The sequence below is a fragment of the Piliocolobus tephrosceles genome, chromosome 14 (genome assembly GCF_002776525.5).
Source record: "Piliocolobus tephrosceles isolate RC106 chromosome 14, ASM277652v3, whole genome shotgun sequence".
NCBI classification, from domain to species: Eukaryota; Metazoa; Chordata; class Mammalia; order Primates; family Cercopithecidae; genus Piliocolobus; species Piliocolobus tephrosceles.
The window spans coordinates 24,561,788-24,589,432 of NC_045447.1; the positions used below are offsets into that span (position 1 = coordinate 24,561,788).

The 27,645-nt window shown below is 46.2% G+C and overlaps 1 protein-coding gene and 1 pseudogene across 4 annotated transcripts in view; one reads left to right on the plus strand and one right to left on the minus strand.

The window, feature by feature from the left end:
- The first annotated feature begins 8,014 nt into the window (after positions 1-8,014).
- Positions 8,015-27,645, plus strand: part of WHRN (whirlin) — a 101,194-nt gene continuing 81,563 nt past the window's right edge. For 3 of the 4 annotated variants that reach the window (XM_023223757.2, XM_023223759.2, XM_023223758.2), the window contains exon 1: positions 8,015-9,335. In XM_023223757.2, the coding sequence (XP_023079525.2) occupies positions 8,718-9,335 (618 nt within the window). In that variant the 5' untranslated portion in view covers positions 8,015-8,717. The remainder of the gene's footprint in view (positions 9,336-27,645) is intronic. The other variant, XM_023223756.2, reaches the window with a different exon arrangement.
- LOC113225303 lies at positions 22,148-22,328 on the minus strand (annotated as a pseudogene).

Below are 27,645 nucleotides of genomic sequence, written 5' to 3' on the forward strand. Positions count from 1 at the left end.
TTCCTTCATTTCCTGAACATCCTGCGTTCTTTCTTGCTTCCGTGTCATTATTCACGCTGTTCCTCTGCCTAGAGTATCCTTCCCATTTTGCCCACCTGGTGACCCTTTACTCACTCAGGTGTCCTCCTTCAAGTGTTCACTCTTTCAGAAAGTCTTTTTGACCTCATCTGGAAGAATCCGTTGCTTCTTCCCCTGGGCGCTTGTTATAGTTGGACATTTCCTGTGTGATAGACACACCATAAGGGGACCCCCCCAATCTCCCAGTGAGTCACACCCAAGTATATTCTCCTCCACTTCCGTGTAGGCAGGCAGGCTTCTAACCCATAGAATATGGTAAAGGTGATGGGATGGCCCTCCCTTGCTTAGGTTACTTTTTGTGGCAAAGACGATGGGATGTTGTTCCTATGATTACAGTATGTTACATAAGGCATTATCTTAGCAGCCTAGAGACAGAGACCCCTTGTGGCTTTCAAGAAGTCAACTAACATTTATGGACCACATTGCTAAAAATTGTGAGTAACTTCTCAGAATAGAGAGTGGCTTCCAGCCAACAACCAGGAAAAAGGTGGGCCTTCAGTCACACTGTCAGAGAGATGGACTCTGCCATCGACTGCATGAGCTTGGAAGTGGAACCTCTCCAAGTGAAGATTTCAAATGAGAACAGAGCCCTGCCAACACCTTGATTGCAGCCCTGTGAGATCCTGAGCAGAGGAAGAGAGGAACCGACTAACCCATGCCCTGACTCCTAACTCATGGAAACTGTGATGTAATAAATGCATATTGTTTAGGCAATCAAGTGAGTAACAATTTGTTATGCAGCAATCAGTTACTAATATACTATATTACAGCACACAGCCGGTATTATTCTTTATATGTTACCACCAATTGAATGAGAGCCATGAGAACAATGACTAGAGTTCAGCTCTTTCAGCCCACACACAGTACCTGGCACATAGTAGGCACTTGATAAACTGTTTATTGAATGAAAAAGATGAATAGGTTTTTAAGGTTCCACCTGGCTTTGAAAAAAAGATTATAATTTTAGGATGTTGAAACATCATTTACTGTGACCTTCATAGAAGGTCAATGAGAATATCATATTTCCAAAGAATAAAGAAGAATGCAGACAGAAAGCATTCTTCTGTAACAGTTATAGGTTCTTTGACACAATTTGCCAAGTAGTTGGGCACGCCCGGCCCTGTAAATGTAATAACAGTGTCTGTCAAGTGTCTTTGAAGATGGTCAAAGTCAAAAGCAAAACTCACAGAACTGGCTGAAAGGCAGCTAGGACTATTAGCTGCTATTTGAAACCCAGAGACAAAGAGACATTAAGAGCCACAAACCAGTCAAAGGAAGAGTCATCAGTCAGTTTTGGAGCCAGGGACAGAAGTCTCAATTTGTATCAGCCCAGAACTCCCAGAAAACGTTTCATCCCCCCTACCCCTGTCCTCCTCTTCCTCCTTTCCCCTACCTCCTCCTCTGTTGTAGAAACATAAACATAATCCTCAGAGCAAGAGAGGCCTGCAGACCACCACCTCCAATCCCCTCATTGTACAAATGGGAAGACTGAGGTTGGAGAGAATGAACTTGACTAACACTATACAGAGAGTCTGGTTCAAGTGATTCTCCTGGTTCAAGTGATTCTCCTGCCTCAGCCTCCTGAGTAGCTGGGATTACAGGCATATGCCACTATACCTGGCTAATTTTTGTATTTTTAGTAGAGATGGGGTTTCTCCATGTTGGTCAGGCTGGTCTTGAACTCCTGATCTCAGGTGATCCGCCCGCCTTGGCCTCCCAAAGTGCTGGGATTACAGGCGTGAGCCACCACATCTGGCCAATTACATTTTCACACTGCCCTGAAGACTAAAGTTAAAAACAAAACAAAGCAAAAACCTTCCTTAAGGATCAGTGAGAAAATGAGGCAATTGCATGGAAAGTGAGACATCTCACTATTTAAAAAATGTTTGATGGGAGCTACATAGATAGGCAAAGCAAAGGAGCAATTTGCTCAAAGTATCGTACTTCTTATAATCAGCCCAGAGCTGCCCGTTGTTCCACGTTTCCACCATTTCCACGTTTCCACTGCGCAGTTCCCAGCCACTGTGCAATGTGCTTTACATGTGTTCTCTTCATTACCCTTCCAGCCACCCTCTTTAAGCTCTTTTTTTGAGGGGAAGATGGAGTAGTCTCACTCTGTCACCAGGCTGGAGTGCAGTGGCGTGATCTCGGCTCACTGCAACCTCCGACTCCCTGGTTCAAGTGATTCTCCTGCCTCAGCCTGTTGAGTAGCTGGGATTACAGGCATATGCCACTATACCTGGCTAATTTTTGTATTTTTAGTAGAGATGGGGTTTCTCTATGTTGGTCAGGCTGGTCTTGAACTCCCAATCTCAGGTGATCCACCCGTCTTGGCCTCCCAAAGTGCTGGGATTACAGGCGTGAGCCACCACACCTGGCCAAGCTCTTTTTTTTTTTTTAATAGATGAAAAAACTGAGGCTCAGGGAGAGGATGTGATTCCTCCAAGGTTAATAAGCAGGGATTATTTAACCAAGTCCCTCTGCAGTACTGACCATGGTGCTCTGATGCTGAAATGGGTTGGAGGCTGAGGCTCAGAAAAGAGGATGCCAGCTGGGAAGCCTTGCCTGGGACCCTCACCTCACACCTCACAACGACTGCATCCAGCCATCCATCACTACATTTGACAAACACAATGAGACAGCTCCTGACTGTCAGCTCCAGGAGGGAAGGGACCACGGCAGTCTTGCTCCTGCTGAATCCCCAGAATGTAGTCTGGCAGAGCAGAGGGACCTAAGTGCCATCTGAATAAATGAATGGAGTGAATGCATGAATGGATGCCCTAGCGAACCATGCTGATGTGTACATGGCGAGGATGATTTTGCTAGGGGCTTCTCTAATCAGAACAGAGCTGGTGTTGGAGTGAGTGTCCCAGTGTAACCAATACCTAATCCCCTGATTTAAGATGCTCTTAACAGACTTCGTAGCAATCGGATTACAGTACAGCATGCCTGATAAGGTCGCTTCCACTACTCTGCCTCTTTCCAGCCCACAAATCAGCTCCCTGCAATTCATTTTTGCATCATAATAGTCTGCTATTTCCCCCAAAGCTGTATAAGAGAAATTGGCATAAATTCCACCCGTCTTACTATAAGATGCAGTGAGAGTACAGACTTTGGAGAAACAAACTCATAGCTTGGACACTCAGTTTCCTCATCTGTACAATGGAGGTAATAATAGTATTCTTTTCACAGGATTCTGGGGATTAAGAGAAACAATGTCTATAAAGTGCTTAGCCCTCAGGAATCACTTAACACATTTTCCTTGAGGAAAAAGCCTGGGACAGGCACCACTGGCTACTGGCAGGGCTATGGGCAAGACAGCAACCTTCTCTGGCCCCTGAGTGTCCCATACGTAATGCAAGAGTGGGAGAGGGAGGAGTCTAAGGAACCATTCAGCAAATAGTTACTGAGGAATCTACTGTGTGCTCATCCTTGGGCTGAACACTGGACACAGAGAGATAAAGGAGCCGTGGCCTCGCCCTTGAGGTGCTCCTGTGTGGTAAGAGCTTTGAGAAGTGTGTCAAGCATTGTAGAAGCACCTGGTATGTGCAAGGCATATTGAAAAACACTTTCCATATAAAAGCACAATCAATATTTGCAATAACACTGATGACAGCATCACTGTCCTTGTTTTAGAGGTAAGGGAACTCAGGTACAAAAAAGCCCTCCGTGATTTGCCCAAGGTCACAAAGGTTGTGAATAACAGAGATGGGGTTTGAACCTGGAGACCAGCTCTGTGCTCTAACTCCCTTTCTTGCACAAACATAATACGATTCTCCATAATGATGAGACAGACTCAGGAGATTTTACTTAGGCCAAGATAAATACCAGTATCTCTCCTCTTTTCCTGACATTTTTGTGCTTTCTCTTTTTCTCACCTCTCTTTTATCTCCCTGCACTTCCATCAATATTGTCTGCATTATCTACTACTCATAGAGGCAACTGCTTCTCTTTTCGTTGCTGATATCATTCCCACTGACATTGCAGGGAAGAGGAAGGTTGTGGTCCTGGAACGTGAGTGATAACTCCAGTTGCTAACATCCTTTCTCCAGGGATCCCAGAGCTGGGAAAGGTTCCTCATGACAGCCGGCATTAGACAACCTTGAGCCTCTTCTTTCTCCTGCAATCAGGCTGAGAACCCTGGGGGGTCCCCAGATCCTCTCCATCTCTCCCAATGACATCTTCTTGACTAAACCCCTATTCATTCCTTCCACCACAAAATGTCAGCTCATGAAACAGGAATCGTTTGCATGTGGCTTGTTTTTAACCTTTGATATTCCCAGCCAAATTTTCTAGAGAAAGAGTGACCCTCGTATTATTCCCATCCATGGGAAAATGTGGTCCTCATGCCAGCCCCAGCAGAGATACTGAGACAGTTCAGCATTTCTGAGCCAAACATTAGGGGGATCGCACAGCATAGGGGTTCAAAGTAGGAGCTCTGTGGCCAGACTGTTTGGGTTCAAGTCCCAACCCTTCCATTCACTACTTTTGTAAACTTGGGTATGGTTACTTCCCTATGTCTCAATGTCCTGTCTGTTTCACCAGGAACATCATGATGATGGTGGTGACGATGATGGTATCTCTCTTACAGAGTAGTGGGAGGATAGCATGAGTTAAAATACAAGTGTTTAAAACAGTTTGACACTCAATAAACATTAGCTTTATTTTTCTGTATGTCCCATGGCAAAGGCATCTCAAATTCATCTCCATTGCTTTTAAAGGTATATTCCAGTGGATAAAAGGAAAGGAAAGACACTCCCAATGACTATGAAATATTTAATAGCAAAAGGCTTTTTAAGATTGCCATAACAAAGAGGGAAAATAACTAACAACTCAGTGTTACTCTATGAGTTGCAACATGTTTTCGTTTGTTGCACAGAACATGAAACATACAGGTTGCAGTTGTCTTCTGGGGAGGCAGGATGTTTGGGAGCCTTTCTTTACAGATGAAAGGTGAAGCCACTTGCTGTGGGGTCACACAACTAGTTAAAGGGAAGCTCTGAGACTGGAATAATGGTTTTCTGCCTGGTATCCAGAGTGCAGCTCAATTTCTTGGTTAAAACCAACACACAGGAACTAAACCACAGGCCTGCCGTGGTGACTCACATCTGTAATTCCAGCACTCTGGGAGGCCAAGGTGGATGGATTGCTTAACCCCAGGAGTTCAAGACCAGCTGGGCAACATGGTGAAACCCTGTCTCAATGAAAAATACAAAAAATTAGCCAGGCATGGCAGTGCCAGCTAACCAGGAGGCTAAAGTGGGACGATCCTGTGCCTGCTGGTGGAGGCTGCAGTGAGCCATGATCATGCCCTGCACTCCAGCCTGGGTGACAGAATGAGACCATCTAGAAAAAAAAAAGAAAAAAGAAAAATGCCCAACACAATTTACTCTTCTTCCTTCTGTCTTTTCAACTGCTCCAGTGTGTTCAAGTTTCCAGGAACATTCCTAAGGGAAGGGCATTCACTGGCCAGAGCTAGGGAGCATTAATGAACAACTACAAGTGGCTTTGGTGAAGAAAGCAAACGGAAGCCTGCTGTGTGCCTGAGAGAATAATATTTTCCCTCTGAAGAGGGCAGTATGCAACCAAGGCCAAGTTGTGTACTCAGGTTTTTCTCCCAGGTCTTGCAGTGCAGCCCTCAGAAGCCGAAGCATTTCAAAGAGCTCATTTCTGAATGACAAACATCTTCATACATGGAATAGGATTCTGGAGGTTTGAGCACAGTCATACACTGCCTCTTGCCTGAGGGGACACAGTGCAAACTGATATCTAAGGTGGTTATGCAAGACGGATGGAAGAAGCTCCAATGATTTCTTTTTCTATCATCTGCCCTCCCAAATCATCCTCTATGAAATTAAACAATAGCACAGCATCTCAGATGGTCTCTGACGTTTGCAGAAAAAGTGTTTCTTTTTCTACTACGACTGCATGCAGCCTGGTTTCTGCTGCCTAAAGCAAAACACCTCCTCGAAAACATCCTTTGCACAGAAATAAAATGTTGGGACTGGGGATCTTAGCTCCTGGGATGCATTTATCAAGCCAATCACAGTAATTGTAATTAAAACACAAACTAAGTGAAAGCTGAGCATGAAATACATTAGCAGGAAACCTGAACTGCATACAATTAAGCCTCGCTTGGTGGCATTTTGAGGTATGTCATTGATACATTTCTGGGGTGGAGAAGATTGATTTTTTTTCTTAAACATCTTGGTCTAGTTGCATGAAAGGCTTCAACGTCAGTTACAAAGGAGGAATGAGGATACACACTATTAACTACTAAACTTGCAGCTGTAAGACAGATATCCAAAGGTAGCCTAATAGGCTATTTTAAAAAAATCTTCCTCAGACATGCTGTTAAATATGTTTATTGGGCATTAATTTAACCTAGGTCTACTTTAGGGAAGTAAAGAATTGAAGATCTTTAGGGAAAATATAGCTTCCATTCCTAGCCTCAATGCATTAAGTCAACGGTGTTGAAAACCTTTCCACTCTTCCCCACTGTCTAGAGGAGAAAGTCCACTCTCCTTAGAGGTTCTTCATTCAGGTGTCGCCTCTGCAGTAAAGTCCTTACCATATTCTCCTCTCCTAAACCTGGCTCCCTCGGCCATTACAACACTTATCACACTGGTTTTTAACTCTATTTATTTGATCTTTCTCCCCTGGGTCTCCAGCACCTAGCACATGACCCGGCACAGAGCAGATGATTCAAAAACGTGGAATGAAGAGCAACCACATAAATAAACGAATGAATAAATGAATGATCTATCCTTCTGGGTCCACCACAAACCAAATCCTCCAGGTAATCCTCCATCTTGCCCTACACTGGATAGAAGTCAGCTGGCTCTGCAATGGAAATCCCAGAAGAGATTTCGGAAAAATACATAGGAGAGTAGCTTAGGAGAGGCAGCTCAGGTTGGAAGGGATGTGTGTGAGGTAGAGGTGTGTGTGTCTGTGTGTGTAGCACTATGAAGCTCCCCCTTAGAATAAAAGCACACGGCTTTTACTTAGATCTTATTTGGGGGATTGGGTGGGTGATGACAGAATCCAGGGCACACCTGAGTGTATCTTCCCATTTTGCCTAGGGATGGGAGAGCATAGAAGAGTTTTTCTCCAAGTCACTTCAAATATGCATATTTTTAATTTCTATTTTGAGATTGTAGATCCAAATGCAGTTGTAAGAAATAATACATAGACATCCCATGGACCCTTCACCCAGTTTCCCCCCATGCTGACACGATGGCAACCAGGACATTGACATTGATACAATCCACCCACCTTACTCAGATTTCACCAGTTTTATATGCGCTCATTAGTATGTGTGTGTGCGAGCGTGGGGTGTACACTTTATATAATATTTCTGAAAGTGGCTTTTCCCTCGCAATGGAGACTGGGAAGGGGTCCAGTCTGATCCATCCCTGCCACGGAGTTGGCTCCGGCAGACAGCACTCTCTGCTTGTATTCGTCTCTCGCACACAGTAGGTGGCCAACGACCGTCCACGTAAACCCTTGAACTTGTCATGTCAGGGCGCGTTCAGGAGGGGAGCGCCACACACTGTGAGGAAGAAAACTGAGACTGAAGTGCCCAGTATTTTGGAAGCAAAAATCAAACAAACAAAAAACTTGACGATTTCACCCCCGAATTGTGAATTAGCTAGCTGGCTAATTGCTCCAAAGCGATCCTGGTGCCGGCACTCGCTGCCAACGCCGAAAAACGCAGTTTCTGAGCCCCGCTCCCGGCTCTGCAGGTGGGGTAGGGGACGCGGAAGCTCCTTCCATCCCTACCCCCGCGTTCACCCCTTTCTTCCCTGGGGCTGGACTGTTTCACCCCGTCTCCAGGCAACGGCCAGGCGCACCGGGCGGGACGTCATTTCCTGAGGAGCCCGGGGGGAGGGGGCGGGCAGGAGGAGGGGCGAGGGGGCGGGGCCCGGGCCGGACTGGCAACGCGACGGCGTCGGAACTCGCTGGAAGACTCGGCCCAGGCTGCTCAACAGTTCGCAAAGTCCAGGCTCGCGGCCGCGCGGCGCAGGGGCGCGGAGGCTCCCCGGGCGGCTGCATCCTGGGGCTGCCCCGGGCATGGCCCGCACCCCTTGCCGGACGCCCGCGCGGCTTCACCGACTGCGACTCCCCGGACTACTCTGGGACTAGAGCGCCCTCCGTCCCAACTTCTGACTTTGGGGTCCCCCAGCCCTAGAGGAACGGGCTGCCCGCCTGGGGGAGCCCCGGGCATGGTGTGACGGGGCGGTCAGGTCAGCTTTGCGGCGCCCCCCGACTCCAGCCACCCGTCGGCTCTGTGCCCTCCAGAATGTAACTGCTGACTCCGCGCCCCCCGGACTCCAGCCGCAGTCTCCGCCACCTCCGGGCTCCAGCAGCCAACTCTTGTGTCTTTCAGGAATTCGCCGACGTCTCCGCGTCCCCTGGATTCCAGGTTCGCGACCCCCGCCGTCTTCGCGCCTCCGGGACTCTAGCAGCGGTCTCCGCGACCTCCTGGGATCCAGCCACTGTACCTGTGCTCCCCAAACCCAGGCTCCAGCCGTCGTCTCCGCGCTCCGGGGTATCCAGCTGTCGCGCCAGTACCCGCGAGGACAGCGGCACCCCCCACACCCCGCGCGCCCAGAGCCCGGCCGGGCCTCGGCGTGGAGATGAACGCGCCGCTGGACGGCCTGTCGGTGAGCTCGTCCTCCACCGGCTCGCTGGGCTCGGCGGCCGGGGCGGGCGGCGGCGGGGGCGCGGGGCTGCGACTGCTCTCTGCTAACGTGCGCCAGCTGCACCAGGCGCTGACCGCGCTGCTGAGCGAGGCGGAGCGGGAGCAGTTCACGCACTGCCTGAACGCTTACCACGCGCGCCGCAACGTCTTCGACCTGGTGCGCACCCTGCGCGTGCTGCTGGACAGCCCGGTCAAGCGGCGCCTGCTGCCCATGCTTCGTCTGGTCATCCCGCGCTCCGACCAGCTGCTCTTCGACCAATACACTGCCGAGGGCCTCTACCTGCCCGCCACCACCCCCTACAGGCAGCCCGCCTGGGGCGGCCCCGACGGTGCGGGGCCCGGGGAGGTGCGCCTGGTGAGTTTGCGGCGTGCCAAGGCCCACGAGGGCTTGGGCTTCAGCATCCGTGGGGGCTCGGAGCATGGCGTGGGCATCTACGTGTCTCTGGTGGAACCAGGCTCTCTAGCTGAGAAGGAAGGACTGCAGGTCGGGGACCAGATTCTGCGCGTCAACGACAAATCCCTGGCCCGGGTGACCCACGCGGAGGCCGTCAAGGTAGGGTTGTGGTTTGGAGAGGAGTCTGGGGCAGAGTATGGACAGAGTGGCACAGCTTTTTCAGTAACTCCATGCTGTGTGTCCTTAGGCGAATTACTTGGCCTTTCTGGGCCTTTTTTTTTTTTTTTTTTAACTCTAAAACAGGAATGTATAGCTTACAGAGCAAATAGCTGTCAGGCATTGGGAACGTAGTTTTGCACAAACAGACATGACCCTTGCCTTCGTGAGGCTTAAAGGCTAGTGTAGGCGATAGTATCAAATACTTGAGCAAATGTATGGTTACGATGTATGAAAAGGGCTGTGGATTCTTATGAGCAATAAAAGAGATAAAATCTCTGCTTGGCATCATTAGGTGGCCTTTGCTGCTGCCATTCTGTGGGTGTTTTTTTCCCTGAAAGAAAGTTTTGTTAGCTCTTAAGTGGCCCGAGGAGGCCGTTTGTGTGATCCACAGTGCCCTGGCTTGACGCCGCTGTTTTTGGAACAGGCTGTGTATCCTGAAGCAAGTCATTTGCCCTCTCAGGACCTCTTACTCTCCACTTGGAAAATCGGGCCACTGGACCAAATAAGCGGTCCCTAACCTTTTTGGAAATGAGACTCCTGCCTGAATGTCAAAAATAAATTCCCCAGCCCCTGAGAGTATTTGTCCTCTCTGCCATCTGTTAATTGAGAAATACAACCTCATGACAACAAGCTTCCAGGGATTTAATCATGCTTTTTAAAGGAGTGTGTGTGCTCACTGATGTCACAGCCCAGGGCTACTGAAAACCAGCTGGAGTATGATGGATAGTGTTGGGTCCAGGGTGGATTCATGGATCCTTTGCAGGCATTTTTCCCCCTTTCCCCTTCCCCCACCTCGTTTGTGTACAAGAAGTGGAGTTTGGGGGAAAAGGGACAATGACACATGCTCTGCTTCTGCAGAGAAATGCTTCTCAGGGGGTTGGACTGTTCTGTAAAACACCCCCCTGCCCCTGTTCCCCACCAGTGCAGGTGTTTTGAACTCCAGCTGAGGGCCTGCTGGCTCCTGGGAAACTCCTAGGCAGCAGACGCCCATGGCTACTTCCTCCTGAGTGCCATTCAGTGACCTGTGTCCAGGTGAGTCTTGAGCCATCTTCCTGGCTGTGCACCTGATGTCGGCTTCACTCATTTGCTTCCCAGCCCATCAACCCCTTTGAAGGAAGCCCTTGAGGCTTTCTGAAACTTCTTTGCAGCTTCTGGAAAAAGGCCGATCGGTTTATACTGTTCCAGGGTGCAGTGGGCAAAGCTCGTTGTGAGTTTCCATGCAACAATTCCTCTTCCCCCTCTATCAATCTTTTCCCTTTGTTTAGCATTCCATATATTTATAAAGAAGTAGTCCATTAGCCTTGGCCTTAAAAGGTCTGGAGTTCCCAGATGATGAATTTATGCACTAAAGATACTTGATGTAAATGATCATTTATAAATGTGGATTCAATTTTAGTGGCAATTTAAAAAGACTTGGGTAACTTAATGGTCACAAGGTGATCAGGTGATAGGCTTTGGAAAGACTGTCAGTTACCTTGGGCATTCAAAATGCAGAGTGTCCCTTCCATTTGCACCCCAGACTCAGCCATGCCATAAGGGTCAAGCTGCTTGGCTGTGAGTTTCAGTTTACCAGTAGTGCTCCCGATCTGCCACCCCTGCCCTCCCCCACCACCATTTCATTGATCCCGCTCCAGATCTTCTCTCTGAACCTCCCTCAACAACACCATGGTGCTGTTAAACTGTGACTCAGAGCAGCACCAGCCTTTAGCTCGTTTATTTACTCTTGCTGCTTCCAGAGTAAAACCTAAACTCTCCATGTCATAGTTTTTGAAGCCTGAGAATAAACCCTTGCCAGCAAGGGAGAGGTTGATAGGAGCAGAGCTGTCCTTGAAGTGTGGGAGCCTGTGGCGCAGGAGCCTGTGTGAGCTGAGTGGCTCTGTCTCTTTACTGTCATTTTCCCAACAGAAGTGGCTACATTGGCAAAATGAGCTCTTGCCCCAGGGTCACCCCTCTTCTAGCTGTGGCGGGACACATAACCTGCCTGGCATGGACCCCTTTGGACCCTTCAGAAGTAACGGGCAAAATGATGGCTGCTTTGTGTTACATTAACCCCAGGGGAAAAAGAGGACAGACTTTTCTTTGGTGGGTGGAATTTAAAACGGAGGAGGCGGAACTTAGTTCCTGAGGCCATGGCACTCCTCGTGTACTTTCAGGGATAGTTGAAAAGAACACCTGGAGAACCGTTGACACATTTCCACAAAATTAAGAGCGAAAAGCCTCTTAACTGAGAGCCAGAAGAGGCCCCAGCTTTTCTACTAGGCACAGACTGCCCTTAACCAGCATTTCTCCATGGAGAGCCGTTCTTTGTAAACTGCAGTGCTGCGAGTCACCATGTCAGGGATTTTATGGTAAAGGTATATTACTGTTAACTGGACTTCACACTTCATTCAAATTTCACCATTTTTTCTGCCTGTGTCCTTATTTTGTTCTAGGATACCACACTGTATTTAGTAGAAGATGTGTTTTCAGTCTTAACAATCTTTATTTTTCTCCTGCTATGGAAGGTGGTTTGAGGGGGAGGAGATCCTCTGAGCTTCCCAAACAGAGAGATTCAGTGTGTGCGTGTGTAATAAAAATTAAATTAAGTTAAATTAAATTTTAGGAATCAAGTTACCTAAGAGTTTATGAATAAAGGAGCGTTGCAGCTTTTTAAAGAGTGGGTCGAGCAAAGTGTTTTCCACTTCTCTTTCTGATAAATCAAGCATCCATTGTTACCTGAAGCAGTTCAGTGAGGATTTGATACTATATCCATTGGGGCTTCCACCCCTCTCTTGAAACCCACTTGAGGAATCAGCAGTGACAAGTCCAGATAAGGCAAGTCATGTACTATTTGCAATTATGTTGAAATGTTTGAGTTTTGAAAAAATATCTTGAATGAACAGGAGCCAAACTAATAATAATAAAAAAGTAGACCTTTCAAAGGTTTTCAGCCAAATGTGCTTGATACATTGGCCAACGAGTCCACAGACCAGGGATGCTGCCTTAGGCCCTGCTGCATACTTCCTGTGTGACCTTGGGCAAGTCACCCACCCTCTCTGCATTCCAGGGTGGATGGGCCGGGAGCTGTCCCAAGATCCCTTCCAGCTTAGACAGTCTGCGATTTGCTTGGTATGTGCTACACAGAAGGCATTTAGAATGTCTAATCTGATGTTTTCTTGTTCTTTTGAAATGGCTTTCATTTAAGACAGAATAAGGAAAGTTGGCTAAGGATTGGGAGATGAGGATCTTGGCACTCTTGCGTAGCATCCTACTAAATCAGGAAATTGATGGGTTATACATTGTACTGATGAGAGCTGGACTGCTGTCTCTTGACCCATGAACACCAACCCTGGTGCTATTCCGGAGCAAATGAGGAAACAGTAGGATTCTGGCACAAACAGCACTGCCCTGGGAGCATTCAAAATCAAATTCACTTGCTCACTTGCCTTCTGAATCTCCTGGTTACATGGGTAGCAGAACACAGGGTATCCGGGTACTGCTGAGATATGTACATATATGTGTGTGTTTCATCTCAGTAAAAATTGCACAGTAGGTGCTTCCTTATGGCCTCAGCACCCCTATGGGTAAATTCAAGGAGCATATTAGAATTCAAGGAGCATATTAGAATTGAAATATTCCAGAAGTTAAAAACTGTTGCCGGTACTTTCATTTAATTAGAGTGATCGCACCCTCCCTCCCTTTGCATAATAACCTGGAAAGAATCTGTCCATATTAATATAAGACATTATATCTGGTCCAGCATGTTCTAAATGACACAATTGTCCTTTTCCCATTGTGCATGGTTAGCTGAAGCCATTACAAATTATTACCACTTCCAACTTTGTGTCTGAAATGTAGCTTCTCCCCCTGGTCTCGTTCCTGTGTCCAGTTTGGAAACCGTGGCTCCATGGCGTGCACAGACTTTCCTCTGGCCCTGCTTTCACTCTTGGGTCCTATGAGTCCTGCCAGCAATGACATGTGGAAAAGCTCACTTATTAATAAGCCCATTACTGAGTAGATTTGTGGCTGCTGCATATCCAGAGTGTGATGCAGTACATTGAGAGGGTCCATTTCTTTAATTTAGTCTTGTATATTTAGTTGGCTCAAGCTGAGGCTCAAGGTTTTAGAAAATTATGATGCCTAGATAGGACAAAATCCTCCTTCATCTGGTTATTTACTCTTTAAATCAAAGAAGCATTTTGTAGGGTGGAAGAGAATGCCCTTAAAAAAATCGGTATTTTTATAGAAAATTCTTGCCTCCTGACTTGAATCTGGACATGAAGGAGATATAGAACCACACCAGCAATAGTGTCTTGTTTTCCCGTCGTTCCCCTCTGCTGACAAACCCAGCATTGTTTATTACTTGCCATCGATTCATCATTTGGGTGGAGCTGCAAAGATAAGCGTGATCCTTTAACCCCCCGACTGATTGGATTGTGTGTATGTTGCTGCTTCCCAACTCTGCCTGCCTTCAGCCGCACTCATGGTACACAGCCTGTCTGCACCTGTCAGTGCCTGCAGCCCCTCGCTCATGTGCCTGTCTGCTCAAGCTTGAAGCACATGTACAGTCTTCTCAGAATCATAATCCCCCCTCCATCCTGCAAAGGGCTTTGCAACAAAGCAGGCGTTCATAGGGGATTAGGCTCCAACTGGTGATTTCTAGCAAGGTTGTTTTATGACCTGGAAGGGAAGCCTTTGGTTTACCCTTTTCAGGGACCCCAGACTAATCCTCAGCCAGGACCAGAGAATCTTGATTAGAAAGAATGACATTAAATGGCCGGAGGTATCTGGAGGCTGAAATACAAATCTTTCAAAACTGACTTCTTTTTTAAACTGCTGAGGAAGAATCTGATATTAACTCTGAACTCACACAGACTTCTAATTGTGCCCCAGGGTAGGGGTGATTTTTAAGATTTTTGTGCTGCTGACATTGGCCTTTTACTTTTAAAGCCTGGCAAGCAGAAAGGGTGCAGAGAATGGGAATCACTCTCTCTCCATTCTTTTTCTGTGCATTCCTGGTGTCAGCTGCAGGAAGCAGCATCATGGGGCCAGTGCACTTGTGGTTATTTATTTTTCAAAAGACTATTTATTAAAGCAGTTTTAGGTTCACAGCAAAATTGAACAGAAGATACAGAAATTTCCCATATAGTGGACACATGCTAACCGCCCCCATTATCAACAATTGATGAACCTACATTGACACATCATTGTCACCTAGAGTACGTAGTTTGCATTGCACTTGCACTATAACTTTACTTTATTGGAAGCCTGTTGGGAACAGGGGAGACTGACATTAACAAGTACCTACTATGTGCTGGGTGCTTTATCCCTCCTGTTCCCTTTAACCTTCCCCAGGGGAGCAGGCAGGCGAGGAGGGTCATGCTCAAGGAGATGGAACTGGGGAGCTCAAGGTCCCCATTGGATTTAGGAGCAAGTGGCCTCCCTGCCTGGACCCCAGCCCAAGGGTTTTGTAGTCAGCCTCCTGGAAGACAGTGCCAGCCAGTCCACTTACTAGAAAGCATGGCAGATGTCACATTTTGTACTTGACATTTGAGGGCCTTTTAAGAACCAACCAGAGACTTCACTTTACTGAGTTGGTGGCAGGGGTTGGGGGGTGCTGTCTGAGACCTACATATTAAGGGAGAGTGGTGTATTTCAGCCTGTTCCATTGTTGGGTAGAGACATGCATCCATGCATTGTCTGAGCAGTGCTTGCCACACACAGGCCTGTGGCTGATACTTGGACATCAGAGATGAACAGGACATGACGTCTTGGGGGATATAGACCCCTCCATGGCCGCAGGTCACCCAGCATTTAAAGTGCTGTGACATTCTCATGCTTCTGCATGCCTGTCACCCTCTCTGAAGTAGTACACCCACCTGCTCACTCCTGTATCCTTTTACCTGGCTTTAGTGTCCTGCAGCCCATTTGTCACTACTAAAAGGACGTTTCTTTATGTCTGTTTATGGTCTGCCTCCCCTGTTACAAGTTTGCTCCAGGATAACCAAGATTTGATCTGCCTTGCTCATTCACGCATCCCCGGCTCCCGGCACACAGTAGGTGCTTTAATAAATAAATGAATATTTGCCAAATGAATGGAATGATCTTGCTCCTAATCCAGCACTCGTGAGTTCAGAGTTCCCCAGCTCCTGAGAGTGAGATCTGAAGGAAGTCTGTGTATGCCAGCGTTGTGGGTGCTAGACAAAAACACTGAAAAAAGCCACAGGCTCTAGTGTGTGCTTTGCCCCCAAGCTGGCTCTGTGGCCGTGGGCAGGTCACGTGACATCTCTGAAACCTCAGTCTTCGGAGCTGTGAAATGGGCATAACTACCTCCCACCTGCCTCCTTCCCAGGTGGCTGTGGGGATCAAATGACTACTAGGTGTGGCAACATTTGTAACCCTCTGCCACTCGAGTGTAAGGCCTTTAAAAAAAATGTGGTCTGTGCCTGGATACTCAACGACTTTTCTCATCCCCTGAAGCCCAGAGCCACCCTACGAGACCCTTTCAGCTAGTTCATTTGTCACTTTGCTCTTAATTTTCAAACCACATTCCCAGAAGTGGGTTATTTCAGCAGCCTGATTGTGTCTTTGATTCCAAAATAGAATCATTTATGCATTCTGAAGCAATCAATGAACCAATTTTGGGTGAGATATATCTTCTGGCTTTTGGGTTTCTTTCTTTCTTTAAAAAAAAACACAAAAAAGAAAAATTGTTCAGGTTTCTAGAAGCCCAGCATTTTGGGTGAAGGCCAAGTTTCCAGTAACCACACATATGCTTAAAAGCTGCTTTATTCTCTGAGCATGCATAAATGGATTTATTTTTTCTTTCTTTTCAGTCCCAGCACCTTTGCCTCCTTCCCCGTTTGAGAATTTGTATTCCTTTTGCTAAATTGGCTGTGGCTTTGCTTCAGTTAGCAGCCAGTTTCGTCATGATTTTTTTTTTCTCTCCACCTGAGTTTCCTAATATCAGCATCCTCTCAACTCTGAGTGCAAAGCAAATAGATCAGCCTTCCATAAACAAGCCCCCAAATGTCCTCTTTCCTGGATTCTAAAGCTGTAGGCTGCGGGGAAGAACAGAGTAAAGTGATATTAAAAAGGGTATTCCCAAATACCCGGGTGTTAGAGCCTTAGACGTGGTAATTTACAATGTTAGCTTGCTTAAGAATTAACAAACTGCCCAGGCAAGCCTTAACCATGCTCAGGTTTGGGAAACACTGTCTTCCTTTAGGATTCCTCCATCCCCAACACTGTTTATCCCCATAAAGACTTGACCAGAGAGGTGAACTTTCCTGTCCCCATACTTAACTATTTTGCAGCAAGATTCCGCTTGTGCATGGTCAACTGATATACTAGAGAATCTAAGGAAGGGAGGTATGTACCCAAGAGGTTAGAGATGGGTTGTGGAGATGGACCTGGGTTCATCTGACAGTGTAACTTGGCTGTGACCTTGGGCAGGACCCTTTGCCTTTCTGTTACTCAGCTATCCTACCACCAAACCTGGCCCATAGTCCTCACAAACATGTCATTGTTGCTGTTGAACATCAAAAGTCTGGAAAATATGGCAGGGGAGGTCCTGCTGCAAGCATTGTAATGAAAAATGGTATGGACAGCCTTCGCTTATCTTTGAAAGTCTTCTGTTATGCCTGCTTAGTTTTTTATTTGTTTGTTTGTTTGGTTGGTTGGATTTTTTTAGGTGCCATTGGAAGAAAATACTGGACTCAGGGCCCATGTGATCCACTGTAGCTGTTTGAGTTGCAGAGTCATTTACTAAATGTAGTCAATATCCCCACGTAGACAAAGTTTCTTTAAAAATGTAATTGCTCCTATCTGGCTTTTGGCATCGGCATTTTTGCTTTATAGCAGTAATAAAGCCTGGTGGTTGAATAGAATTATGTGTCCCCCCCACCATCCCTTCTGATTATCTGTGAGGCCTTATAACAATGTGGGCAGCATACCAGACAGTTGCATGACCCAGAGTGTGACAGCATTGTCCCCTGGATCGGCTGCATCCATAACTTTGTTTCCCAGCAACCTTCCCTGATGGCCTCCCCAGAGACCCTGATGAGGTGGGAGAGGAGGTGGCTGTTTTTAGAGCCCATTAAAGCAATTAATGCAGGTGAAATTGGTGATTTGATAACATGGGCTTCTGCACTTAAAAAAAAACCCTGTAATTTATTTAACTACATCTGAAAAGGTGTACTAAGTCTCATTAAGAGGTTTCTGATTAAGAAAAGAAACGTGGTCCAGCTTTCAGAAATGAACCTCCCATGTGGATAGGAAAACTTTGAAAGTCAAGGGAGGGATTTTCCTTCTGCCATGTCCATCCTCCTGTCCCTAGACAGAGGAGTGGCATCCTTTGTAGTGTTTGGACCCAGTGTACCCTTTTCCTTTTCTTCATCTCTTTCCTTCTGCCTCCCTCCTCTTTCTCTTTAGTGAACCATACATTTCTCCCAAATTTTCCCCGACTCTTGAGCCCCTCTCCTCCTGCAAGTCCTTCCAATCCTGACATTTTTAAGTCTGCTTCGCAGGTCCACATACATGTACAGCTGTTCCTCAAATTCCTATTTCCCCAGATGTCTGCATTTCCACCCATCTTCTAGCCTTGTTGTCTCTGCACAGGATCTGTGCCTCCTTTTAGTGTATTTATCTATTTTTTAATTGCCTACTCATGGTGCTTTCTTTCACCCTTAAATCATGGATATTTCCCCTGCTCTTGCTCCCCACTTTCTCCCACTTGAGGATTGCATGAGCCCCAGGGAGGCTGGGCTCTCCAGGCTTTACTTCTCTCCAGCACTTCTTAGACCACACCTCTTTCTTCCCCATCACCACCATCACCACCAGGACTGCCGAACTGCAGTAGCCTCCTGGCCAGCTTGTCTGTCTCCTGTCTTGCTCGTCTGCCCACCAGTCTGATGTCCATCCTGGTGACAGGATGCACTCTCTAAATATGTATTTCATCAAGCTGTGCCCTGCCTACAACCCTGCTCTTGAGCTGGGAGCCTGCAGGGCAGACGCCAAACTCCTCAACCTCGTGTTTGGGCTGCCCGTGCTCTGATCTTTACCTGCAGACAGTCCTGTTCGCCAAGTTGTGTCCACTTGTGGCCAAGTAAGCAACATACCCTCCTCTGAAGTAAGGCTTTGATTCTCTCCAGCTCTTGACAACCACTGATCCTGTTAGCTGCAGCCACAGTACATCCTCTCCAGAGGACCTGCCTGCTCACCTCTGCCACTGTCCCTATTTCCAGGAGCCTGCTCTTCCCTCCTGAACCCCCCAGCCTTTCTCACTTCTGTCATGACACAGATAATGCATTTCTTGGTGTTTTCTTTGTTGCTCATTGTATGATAATAACCTTTGTTAGAGGGCTTAGAATGAGCCAGACACTGTTTTCAGTGTATGTGTATAAACTCACTTAAGCTTCATAATCACCCTGTGAAGTTCAAGGTAGGTATCATTTTCATCACTTTGTTTTCCAAAACCGCCAAGTGTTTGTCACTTGCCGGCCATCCCAAAGGTGGAAAGTGGCAGAGCTAGGATTTACACCTAGGTGCTGTTGACTTGAGGGATTGAGTCTTTGCCCCAACAGCAGAGAGAAGGGATGCCCCGCAGTGCTCAAGCCTGAGCTCCGAAGCCTTGGGTTTCCAAGCCTGGCTCTACCACTTTCTAGCTGTGGGGCCTTGAACCAGCTGCCTAACCTCTCTGATTCTCAGATTCCTCTTCAGTGACATTGTGATGGGAATAATAGTAAAATAGCAGACAAGTTACTTACCTTCTCTGTTCAGGTTTCCTTATCTCTAAAATGGGGATACTGATGGTTATGCAGATAATGTATTAAAGCACTGGGTGCATCCGTTGGTCTGAACATTTGATGATCATTTACCATGTTCAAACTGCTGCGTTGGGATCTGTTTTCCTACCAGATGCTGCTCTTCCTGGCAGTGTAGAAGGTACAAAACAGATAACACACACAAGATGCTTACAGTACTTAGTGCACTAAAAAATATCAACACCGTTGGCAATCTTCCGTGACATCACAAGCTCTGTGTGGGTTTCACATAAATCCCCCACTGACACTTCACCATACGCTCCGGGAGAGGACTCTGGGAATTGGAAGAGGAGGTAACCCGTCACGGGCACACGGTCAGGGGTGGCGGGACTAGGATTTGAATCCAGGTATTCCAGCCTCTAAAGTGCATGCTCATTGCCAGGGCTCTTGGCTGGCTGCTAACAGAGAAGCAAGGCATACAGCCCAGCGTGGTGCTGGCAAGAGCAGGAGTTCAGTAAATATGCGTTTCCTCCCTGAGTTTTTTCCTTGTGGAAATGGCTTTGTAGGTATTTGATGAGAAAACCTAGGTTGCGGCTGCTCTGTTCTCTCCTGGGCACACTGTATGCATTTTATTGACTAGATTTCAGGGACAGAGGTGGCATTGGGCACTTTTTCCTTTTTTTTTTTTTTTTTTTTTCCTTTTTCTTCTCTCTCATCTCTCTCACCATGCCTTGACCTTTGTCAGGTTTTTATTTTGTACGTTGTGTGTGGAAATTCCCTGATAGATAACTGAGACTTCAGTTCAACCCCCATTAGAATAAACTGGTGACTTGTGAAATTCTCTCGTTGAATAGCGGAGTCTCTGAATTCGTCCACACTGCCAGATCAGCACACTTCAAGGATGAGAGCAGGGTCTCTCCTGGGCCTCATGTCAAAGGCTGGTGGTCATCAACTCTGCTGTCACAGACTGGACAAGTTAAAGGGGCATTTTGTTTGGTCATAGGAAATGTGGAATAGAGGAATTTGTCTAGGCTCTTAAAATATGTTTCTTCCCCACATCTCCTTTTTTTTTTTTTTTTTTTTTAAAGAGATAGAGTCTTATTCTTTTGGCCAGGCTGGAGTGCAGTGGTGCGATAATAGCTCACTGCAGCTTTGAACCCCTGGGCTCAAGTGATCTGCTTGCCTCAGCCTTCCAAGTAGCTGGGATTACAGGTGTGCACCACGACACCTGGCTAATTATGTTTATTTTTGGTAGAGATGAGGTCTCACTGTGTTGCCCAGGCTGGTCTCAAACTCCTGGGCTCAAGCAATTCTCCTACCTCGGCCTCTCAAAACACTGGGATTATAGGCGTGAGCCACTGTGCCCGGCCTCTTTATTTTAATTACCTAACATATATGGACTTAATTGTTTTTCTTTTTTTTGAGACAGGGCCTTGCTCTGTCACCCAGGCTGGAGTGCTCTGGTGTGATCCTGGCTCACTGCAGCCTTAACTTTCCAAGCTCAAGCAATTCTCCTGCCTCAGCCTCCCGAGTCGCTGGGACTATAGGCTTGCGCCATGATGCCCAGCATGGTGTGTATATATATTTTTGTGTGTGTGTATTTTTTTTTTTTTCTTTTGTAGAGATGGGATTTCACCGTGTTGTGCAGACAGGTCTTGAGCTCCTGGGCTCAAGCAATCCACCCACCTCCGCTGCCCAAAGTGCTGGGACTACAGGTGTGAGCCACCACGCTGAGCCTGGACTTAATTTTTAAAACTTGAAAACTTCGGAAAAACACCAAAAGATGCTCCCCAAATCAGTAATAATTGTACCCACTCACCTACCCAGAAATAATCACTATTGACAATTAGAGTACTCTGTGTGCATCTGTGTATGCATTTATATTGGGAATTCTCCTCAAAGCTGCCATTCTGCGCATCGTTATCTAGCCTACTCGTTATACCAAGCGATGCGTGCTGTGTTGCCACCTTGATAAATGTTTCTACCGTGTGATTTTTAATGATTGCATAATATATCGTAGTGAAGAGGTACATGATTTATTTAACTAATTTCTTCTTGTTAGACAGTTTGTTTTTTAATATTATCCATATTGCTGCTTTAAACATCCTTGCACATTCATCTTTAGGCACATTTCTAATAATTCCTTGGGCTGTCTTTCTAGAGGTGGCATTGGCTCGGGGGAGAGGTGCAATTTTAAAGCTTCTGATTAACTGTTGCCAGACTGCCCCGGGAAGGAATTTGTTTTGTATATTCCATCCCACCAGCGTTTAACAGCACCGGACGCTCTTCATTTTTCTCCAGCTATGCCAACACTGGGTATTGTATTTCTTTTCCATTTTTGCCAGTCTGGTAGACAAAAAGGTATCTTGTTTTAATTTACATAACTTTTTTTTTTTTTTTTTGAGACGGAGTCTCGCTCTGTCGCCCAGGCTGGAGTGCAGTGGCCGGATCTCAGCTCACTGCAAGCTCCGCCTCCCGGGTTTACGCCGTTCTCCTGCCTCAGCCTCCCCAGTAGCTGGGACTACAGGCGCCCGCCACCTCGCCCGGCTAGATTTTTGTATTTTTTAGTAGGGACGGGGGTTTCACCGTGTTAGCCAGGATGGTCTCGATCTCCTGACCTCGTGATCCACCCGTCTCGGCCTCCCAAAGTGCTAGGATTACAGGCTTGAGCAGCCGTGCCCAGCCTAATTTACATAACTTAAATAGTGAAGTTAAACTCTTTTTTTTTTTTTTTTCAAATTACAAAGCTACTTTTAATACTTTGGGGTGAGCGCCGCAGGAATAAAAAACACTGGAAAGGGGTAACCTTGTCGCCCCTGGGAGTGACCCAGGAGGAGAGAGGCCACCTCATGAGGGAAGGAAGCATAAAAGGGACTTGCTGCAGACTCAGGGCAAAGGGAAGCCATCAGGGCTGGGACTTGTGGGCCCTGCAGGAGGAGACATGGGTGTGGTGGGACTGGCTCCAGGCACTCAGGGGAAGGGCAAGAGGGTTGGACACGAAGCACAAAGCTACTTGGGTTCCTGCTGCTTCTCGTTTGCCTTTTTCTGCTTCTGCTGCATGATCTCCGAGTCCCTCTGCTTGTGGGTGGCAGCAGAAAGCCCATCATCTCGGTGCTGTCCATTAACCGAGGTGCACTCTGCTGTTTCATACTCTTCTGGCAGGGAACTCTCGCTGGTTACCACAGGTCATGGTGATGGCAGCGGCTCCCACCTGCCTCCATTACATCCCCTCATTCAGTCCCACATTGCAGTGAAGTTAAACTCTTTTACATGTTTATTGTGTGTGTGTTCATGTATTTACACGTATATATTTCGTGCATAACTGATTGATATCCTATGCCCATTTATCACAAGAGTTTTACATTTCAGTGTCATCATATCTATCATTTTTCAGACATCGGCTGAGTAGGTTTTTAGGAAATGGTTGATTCATTCACCTTGAATTCAGATGTTTCATCTGAGCTTGAATTAAATTGGAAGCCCATCACCTTTTCAACTGAGAATTGTCAGAAAGTGATGAGGCTCAGGGATATCAAGAGTCTGGGAGGAGACTAAATCCCATTAACGTATCTATTCATGAACTGAGAAAACGATATGAATATAAACAGATATTCCTGATGGATCTCTTTGCTTCAAACAGCGATCCCAGACAACAAAATGCTCCATTGCAAACCCATTGGGGTTCATCTTGACTGAATATATTTATGACTCTGAGGATCTTGTTTTCCTTAAAGAAAAAAAAGAATAAACAGACAAAACTTAAAAGAACATTTATAAAGCAATTTACTTAAATTATAACAGACTAAAAGCCAGGCTTTGAGGATAATTGAAGAATTGCATTAAAAAGGAATCAATATCTTTCTAGAATTTGTTCTGTCCTCATGAGTTGTTTTGCAAAGCGGTGGACAGCCTATCTGTCACTTTCTTGCAAATTTCTTGTAGCATTATCCCCAAGGTCAGGATTTTATCCCTCTCTTTGAAGGTTTATGTTTTTCCTTTTCACACAGCCTTAACTCACCCAGACATTTAGAAGCAATGACAGTGGAGAGCAGGGACTTTAAAATGTCAGGTCTTTCTTCCAGCCTCTGAGATCCCGGTGTTCCCAGCATGGGAGCAAAGGTTTCCTTCTGCATCCTCACACTGAACCCTTGGAGAAGGTCAAACTCTTAAAGAAAAGAGGGTGGAAGGAATGAACAGTTGGTTTTTATATCTTTTTTAAAAAAACTTTTTCTTTAAATGTTCTTCTTTCCTTAAATACTCTCCTATCCAGCTGTAAGTTTTTAAAAACCTACTTCGTGAGGCCCAAATTAAAGGCATATTTAAATAGCATTAAAGAAAACCAGAAAAGGGGAGAAGACACCCACGTTCCCATCCTTCTAACTGGACATCATGCATTTCTCTGCCATCTCCCCTGGCCTTTATCCCTGTGTATTCACATTTCCTCAGTTGTCGAATCACCTGCTTCCTTGGATTTCTGTTTTGACATATGTTGTCATGTTGTTTAATGATCCTTATGTTGAGCTGCATTTCAGGGGTGGGGTCTTGGATGGGTTCGCACCAATGCTCTGTGGTCCACTCGATTTACCCTGGGATGCAGCAGTTCAAGGAAGCGAGGTGGCTGCACAGAGCCGGAGCAGATGGGCCATGTCATGGCATGGCTGTATCGCAGGTCCTGGCTCCCTGATGAGCACACAGATGTTGAGGATGCTACTGTAAAGCTACAGTTCTTTGAGAAACAGAATTCTTACCACACCACTTCCCAGTTATGTCATCATTCCAAAATAATATAAGAATAACAATTTTTGGACTTTGATTTAGGAGAATGTTTACAAATGACGTGTGTTCTTAGACCAAACTCAGTAGCTTCAGAGCCTTTCTATAGAGTGGAGGGAGAGAGGTAAGAGAAGAAAGCAGAATATTGCCCAGGCATCTGTAAAAAGGATCTCCATCTCCAGCTGCGTAGAAAAGGTATCTAATTCTAGAAACGTGCTTAGATTTTAGTGTTTATTCACTTGGCAGTGGTTTTATTGAGCATCTACCATGTGAGTGGTGTAGTTTAACACCCTCTTTAAACTTTACATATCTCATTTGCTTATTTGCTAATGCATTTATAATTAAGATTCTTACTTAAGTCAAAAGTAATTGAGTGAGTTAACCTGAAAAACACTTCATTAAAAAGGTAGAGGAATCAGAAGTGATCTTGGAAAGTGCATGTGTGTGTGTGTGTGTGTGTGTGTGTGTGTGTGTGTGTGGTGCCTTTGATAGGAACAGTATATTGAAATTGAATTCTGAGCCCTCTGGCAACCAAGGCAAAAGGAGAAATTAATGGATTATTTCCATTCTACTAGAGAAATCATTGGTAACTTCAGGAGAGGTAAATTTCTTTATTGGTGTTCAATTGCAAGAAGAAAGCATCTTTCATTTCTTCACTGTCTCTTTATGTGGAATCTCTTACTATGTCCTATGTTTTCTACTTATTGAAACATCTCTGATCAAGCCAGAACAATTTCTTGCCTTCCTGGTCAACTGAGAAGGGTGTAGATAATAAAATAATCATTTGCATAAGTAAGTATTTTGAGATATGTACTTTCAGGGACAGAGCATCACGTGCAAAGGCCTGAAGTGGAAAAAAGCTTGGAGTACTTGATCCTGTAAGAAAGCTCAGGTGGCAGGGCAGGAGATGAGGCTGGCCAGGCACCAGGGCCAGGCACACAGGCTCAAGATGCACTGTGGAGAGTTTTATAGCAGAAGCAATGGGGAGAGTTTGGGGCAAGGAAGGGCCAGAGTCCACTTATGTTTTATAAGGATCCTCTGGTTGCTCTACAGTGACTGGGCTGAGAGAAGAGGCTGGGAAGCTGTTACAGTTAGTGGTCCCTGTAAGAGGTAATTAACACAGATAAAAATGGTGCAGATGGAAGGAGCTTGGAAGACAGAGTGCTAATTAGGGTTTTACTTTCTCATGACATTAAAATATGCTACTGGGGCAGAGTCCGCATCACCAATTTCTGTCCTCCCTCAAAGCAGGGCAAAATGGGAAGGGACTTTCCAGTCCATGTGGCTGGACCCAGCACCTGCTCCGGGTTCAAGACCCTAAAGGACTTTCTCTTGTTTACATCCTGTGAGGCCCACGTCCTTTTTAAAAACCCTCCCCTGTCTGTCTTGGGCCAAGGTGTAGGATTGGCCTGGTGTTTAAGGGGGTGTGAACCCCCTTAAACTGCTGGTGAGAGGGCAGTGGAGAGAAGCAGGGAGAGGGGCATGAATATGGAAAGTTCAGGATCCAGATCCAAGCCCTGCCTTTTGTCCTCTGACCATGCATAGACACTTCACCACCTAGAATCGCTTTCCTCATCTGTGCAGTGGGAAGAATAAAACATGACATCATCGCTGTAATTTTGCTGTTACTAATGCTACCCACTATTTGCCGAACACCTCCTGTGCACCCTGCCCAGTGCAAGATGCTTTGTGCACGTTTTCTGATTGGTCCTCATTCAGTTTACATGACAACTCCATGAGCATAGGTGTTATGGCCCCTTTTAATGAGTGGGAACGCTGAGGCCAGAGAGGTTAAGTGACTTGTCTGAAGTCTCATAGCTAGGAAGGGGTTGAACACTGTTTGAGAATGGCAACTGTACCTTCAGGGAAAACCCTCTGAGGGAGTCTGCACCCTAAGACACCACCAGGTGACCCTTTTCATTTTGGTGCTTTGCAATGTTTTAGGGCCCAAGGTTTAGCCCCCAGATGATTGGAAGATAGAGCCAAGATTCGCCTAAACTGGGAGCTTTTTGGAACCTATGGAAGAAAGCACGAAGGAGGGTGGATCTTTGCACCAGAGTGAGCACTGCCTTGGGAGAAGGACGTTGCAAAGCCTCCACCCAGCCCCATCCACATTGTCAGGGGAATTCAGGTCCTCTGTAGGCCAAGATGGTGTAGTGCTTCCCCCTGCAGGTAGATACAGGAACTACAACAGGGATAAGGCATGCCCCAGGGGACACCCTGGCAAAGAAATGTGATTGATTGTCCATGAATAAAGACACACTGCCTATGGCTTCAGGAATTCCATTTTTCTCTAGTTTAGGGAATTAGATGCATGTATACTCCAAGATGGCACATACAAGGATGTTCATCGCAGGTGATGTTGCTAGCAAAAAATGAGAAACAGCCTAAATGTCCACTGATAGGAGAATGAGAATTCAGTAGTGATGAGTCCCTTCCGGGGAATGGGATGGAGTGTGGGAAGAGGTGAGCTTTGTGCCATTGAACTGATAAGAAAAGATCTTCAAAATACATTTTTAGCGGAAAAAAATATGGAGCAGAAAATGTTCAGTTGTGAGTTGATTTATGTAATCCGATGATAAGCTTGTATATATATATGTGTGTGTGTTTATAAAGCACGAGAGCAAGTCAGGAAGGACAGACATCAACACATATCAGTCGTCACCACGGGTGGTGGGTTGAGACTTCCACTCTGGGTTCTGGGTACTGAGTTCTTTACAGGAATAATACCTTTTTTGTTGTTGTTGTTATCTCTTGCCTATGTTCCAGGTCCTAAACACTTTGTATATGTATATATTAACTAATTTAATCATCAGAACTACCCTGTGAGATAGTACCTCTGTTATCTCTCTTTTTTTTTTTTTGCCTGGGAAGCTGGGGCACAGATTGGTTAAGTAACTTGCCCAAGGTTACTGTTGGCAGGTGGCAGAGCTAGGATGGAATTTCTACAGCCTAACTCCAGGGCTATGGCTCTTAACCATGCTTTCTTCACTTGTCTCTCCAAATTTCATGTGTATCTAAGGTGTCTATGCTCACATTAAGTGTGGGCTGCCTGACTACTGATCTGAAAGAGCACTGGTCTTTCTGTGTCCTAATTTGAACAGATTTCTGGGGGCTCTCTGGCTTATAGAATATTAAATATCTTGTTCCGTGAACGAATGAATGGACAGTTGGCTAAACGAATGAGAAGGAGCAGGGAGAGGTTCTAAAGGAAACAGAACATGTAATGTGCCTCAAGGAACTTGTCTTGTAGTCTTAAAGACAAGACCACAAATGTGACTCAGAGCCTGTGGTATAGATGGCAGCACAATCACAGAAGTGTGCTGGATTCTCTTGGAGGAAAGAGTCAGCCACAATCTGGGAAGCCTTTCTGGAGGTCGTGGGAAAGGAACTGAGTGTTGAAGGCAGAGCAGATGTGAGGAAATGTGGATTAAAGAAGGATGTTTCTTAAAAAGAGGAAAGTTGGGGGACACATGTGTTTGTGTCCATACAGATTCGAGGTTTAGAGAATTCCTGGGGCCTGTGTTTGGGAGAAGGAGCTGGCAGACTCTGGAAGGGAATTGGCATGCATTTAGTACCTACCGTGTGCTAGGTACTGTATTCGCAGTTTACAGTGTCTTAAATCTTTACAACAGTTGCTTTTAATTTTATTATTTTGAAATAGAATCTCACCATGTTGCCCAGGCTGGAGTGCAGTGGCTCAATCAGAGCTCACCGTAGTCTCGATCTCTTGG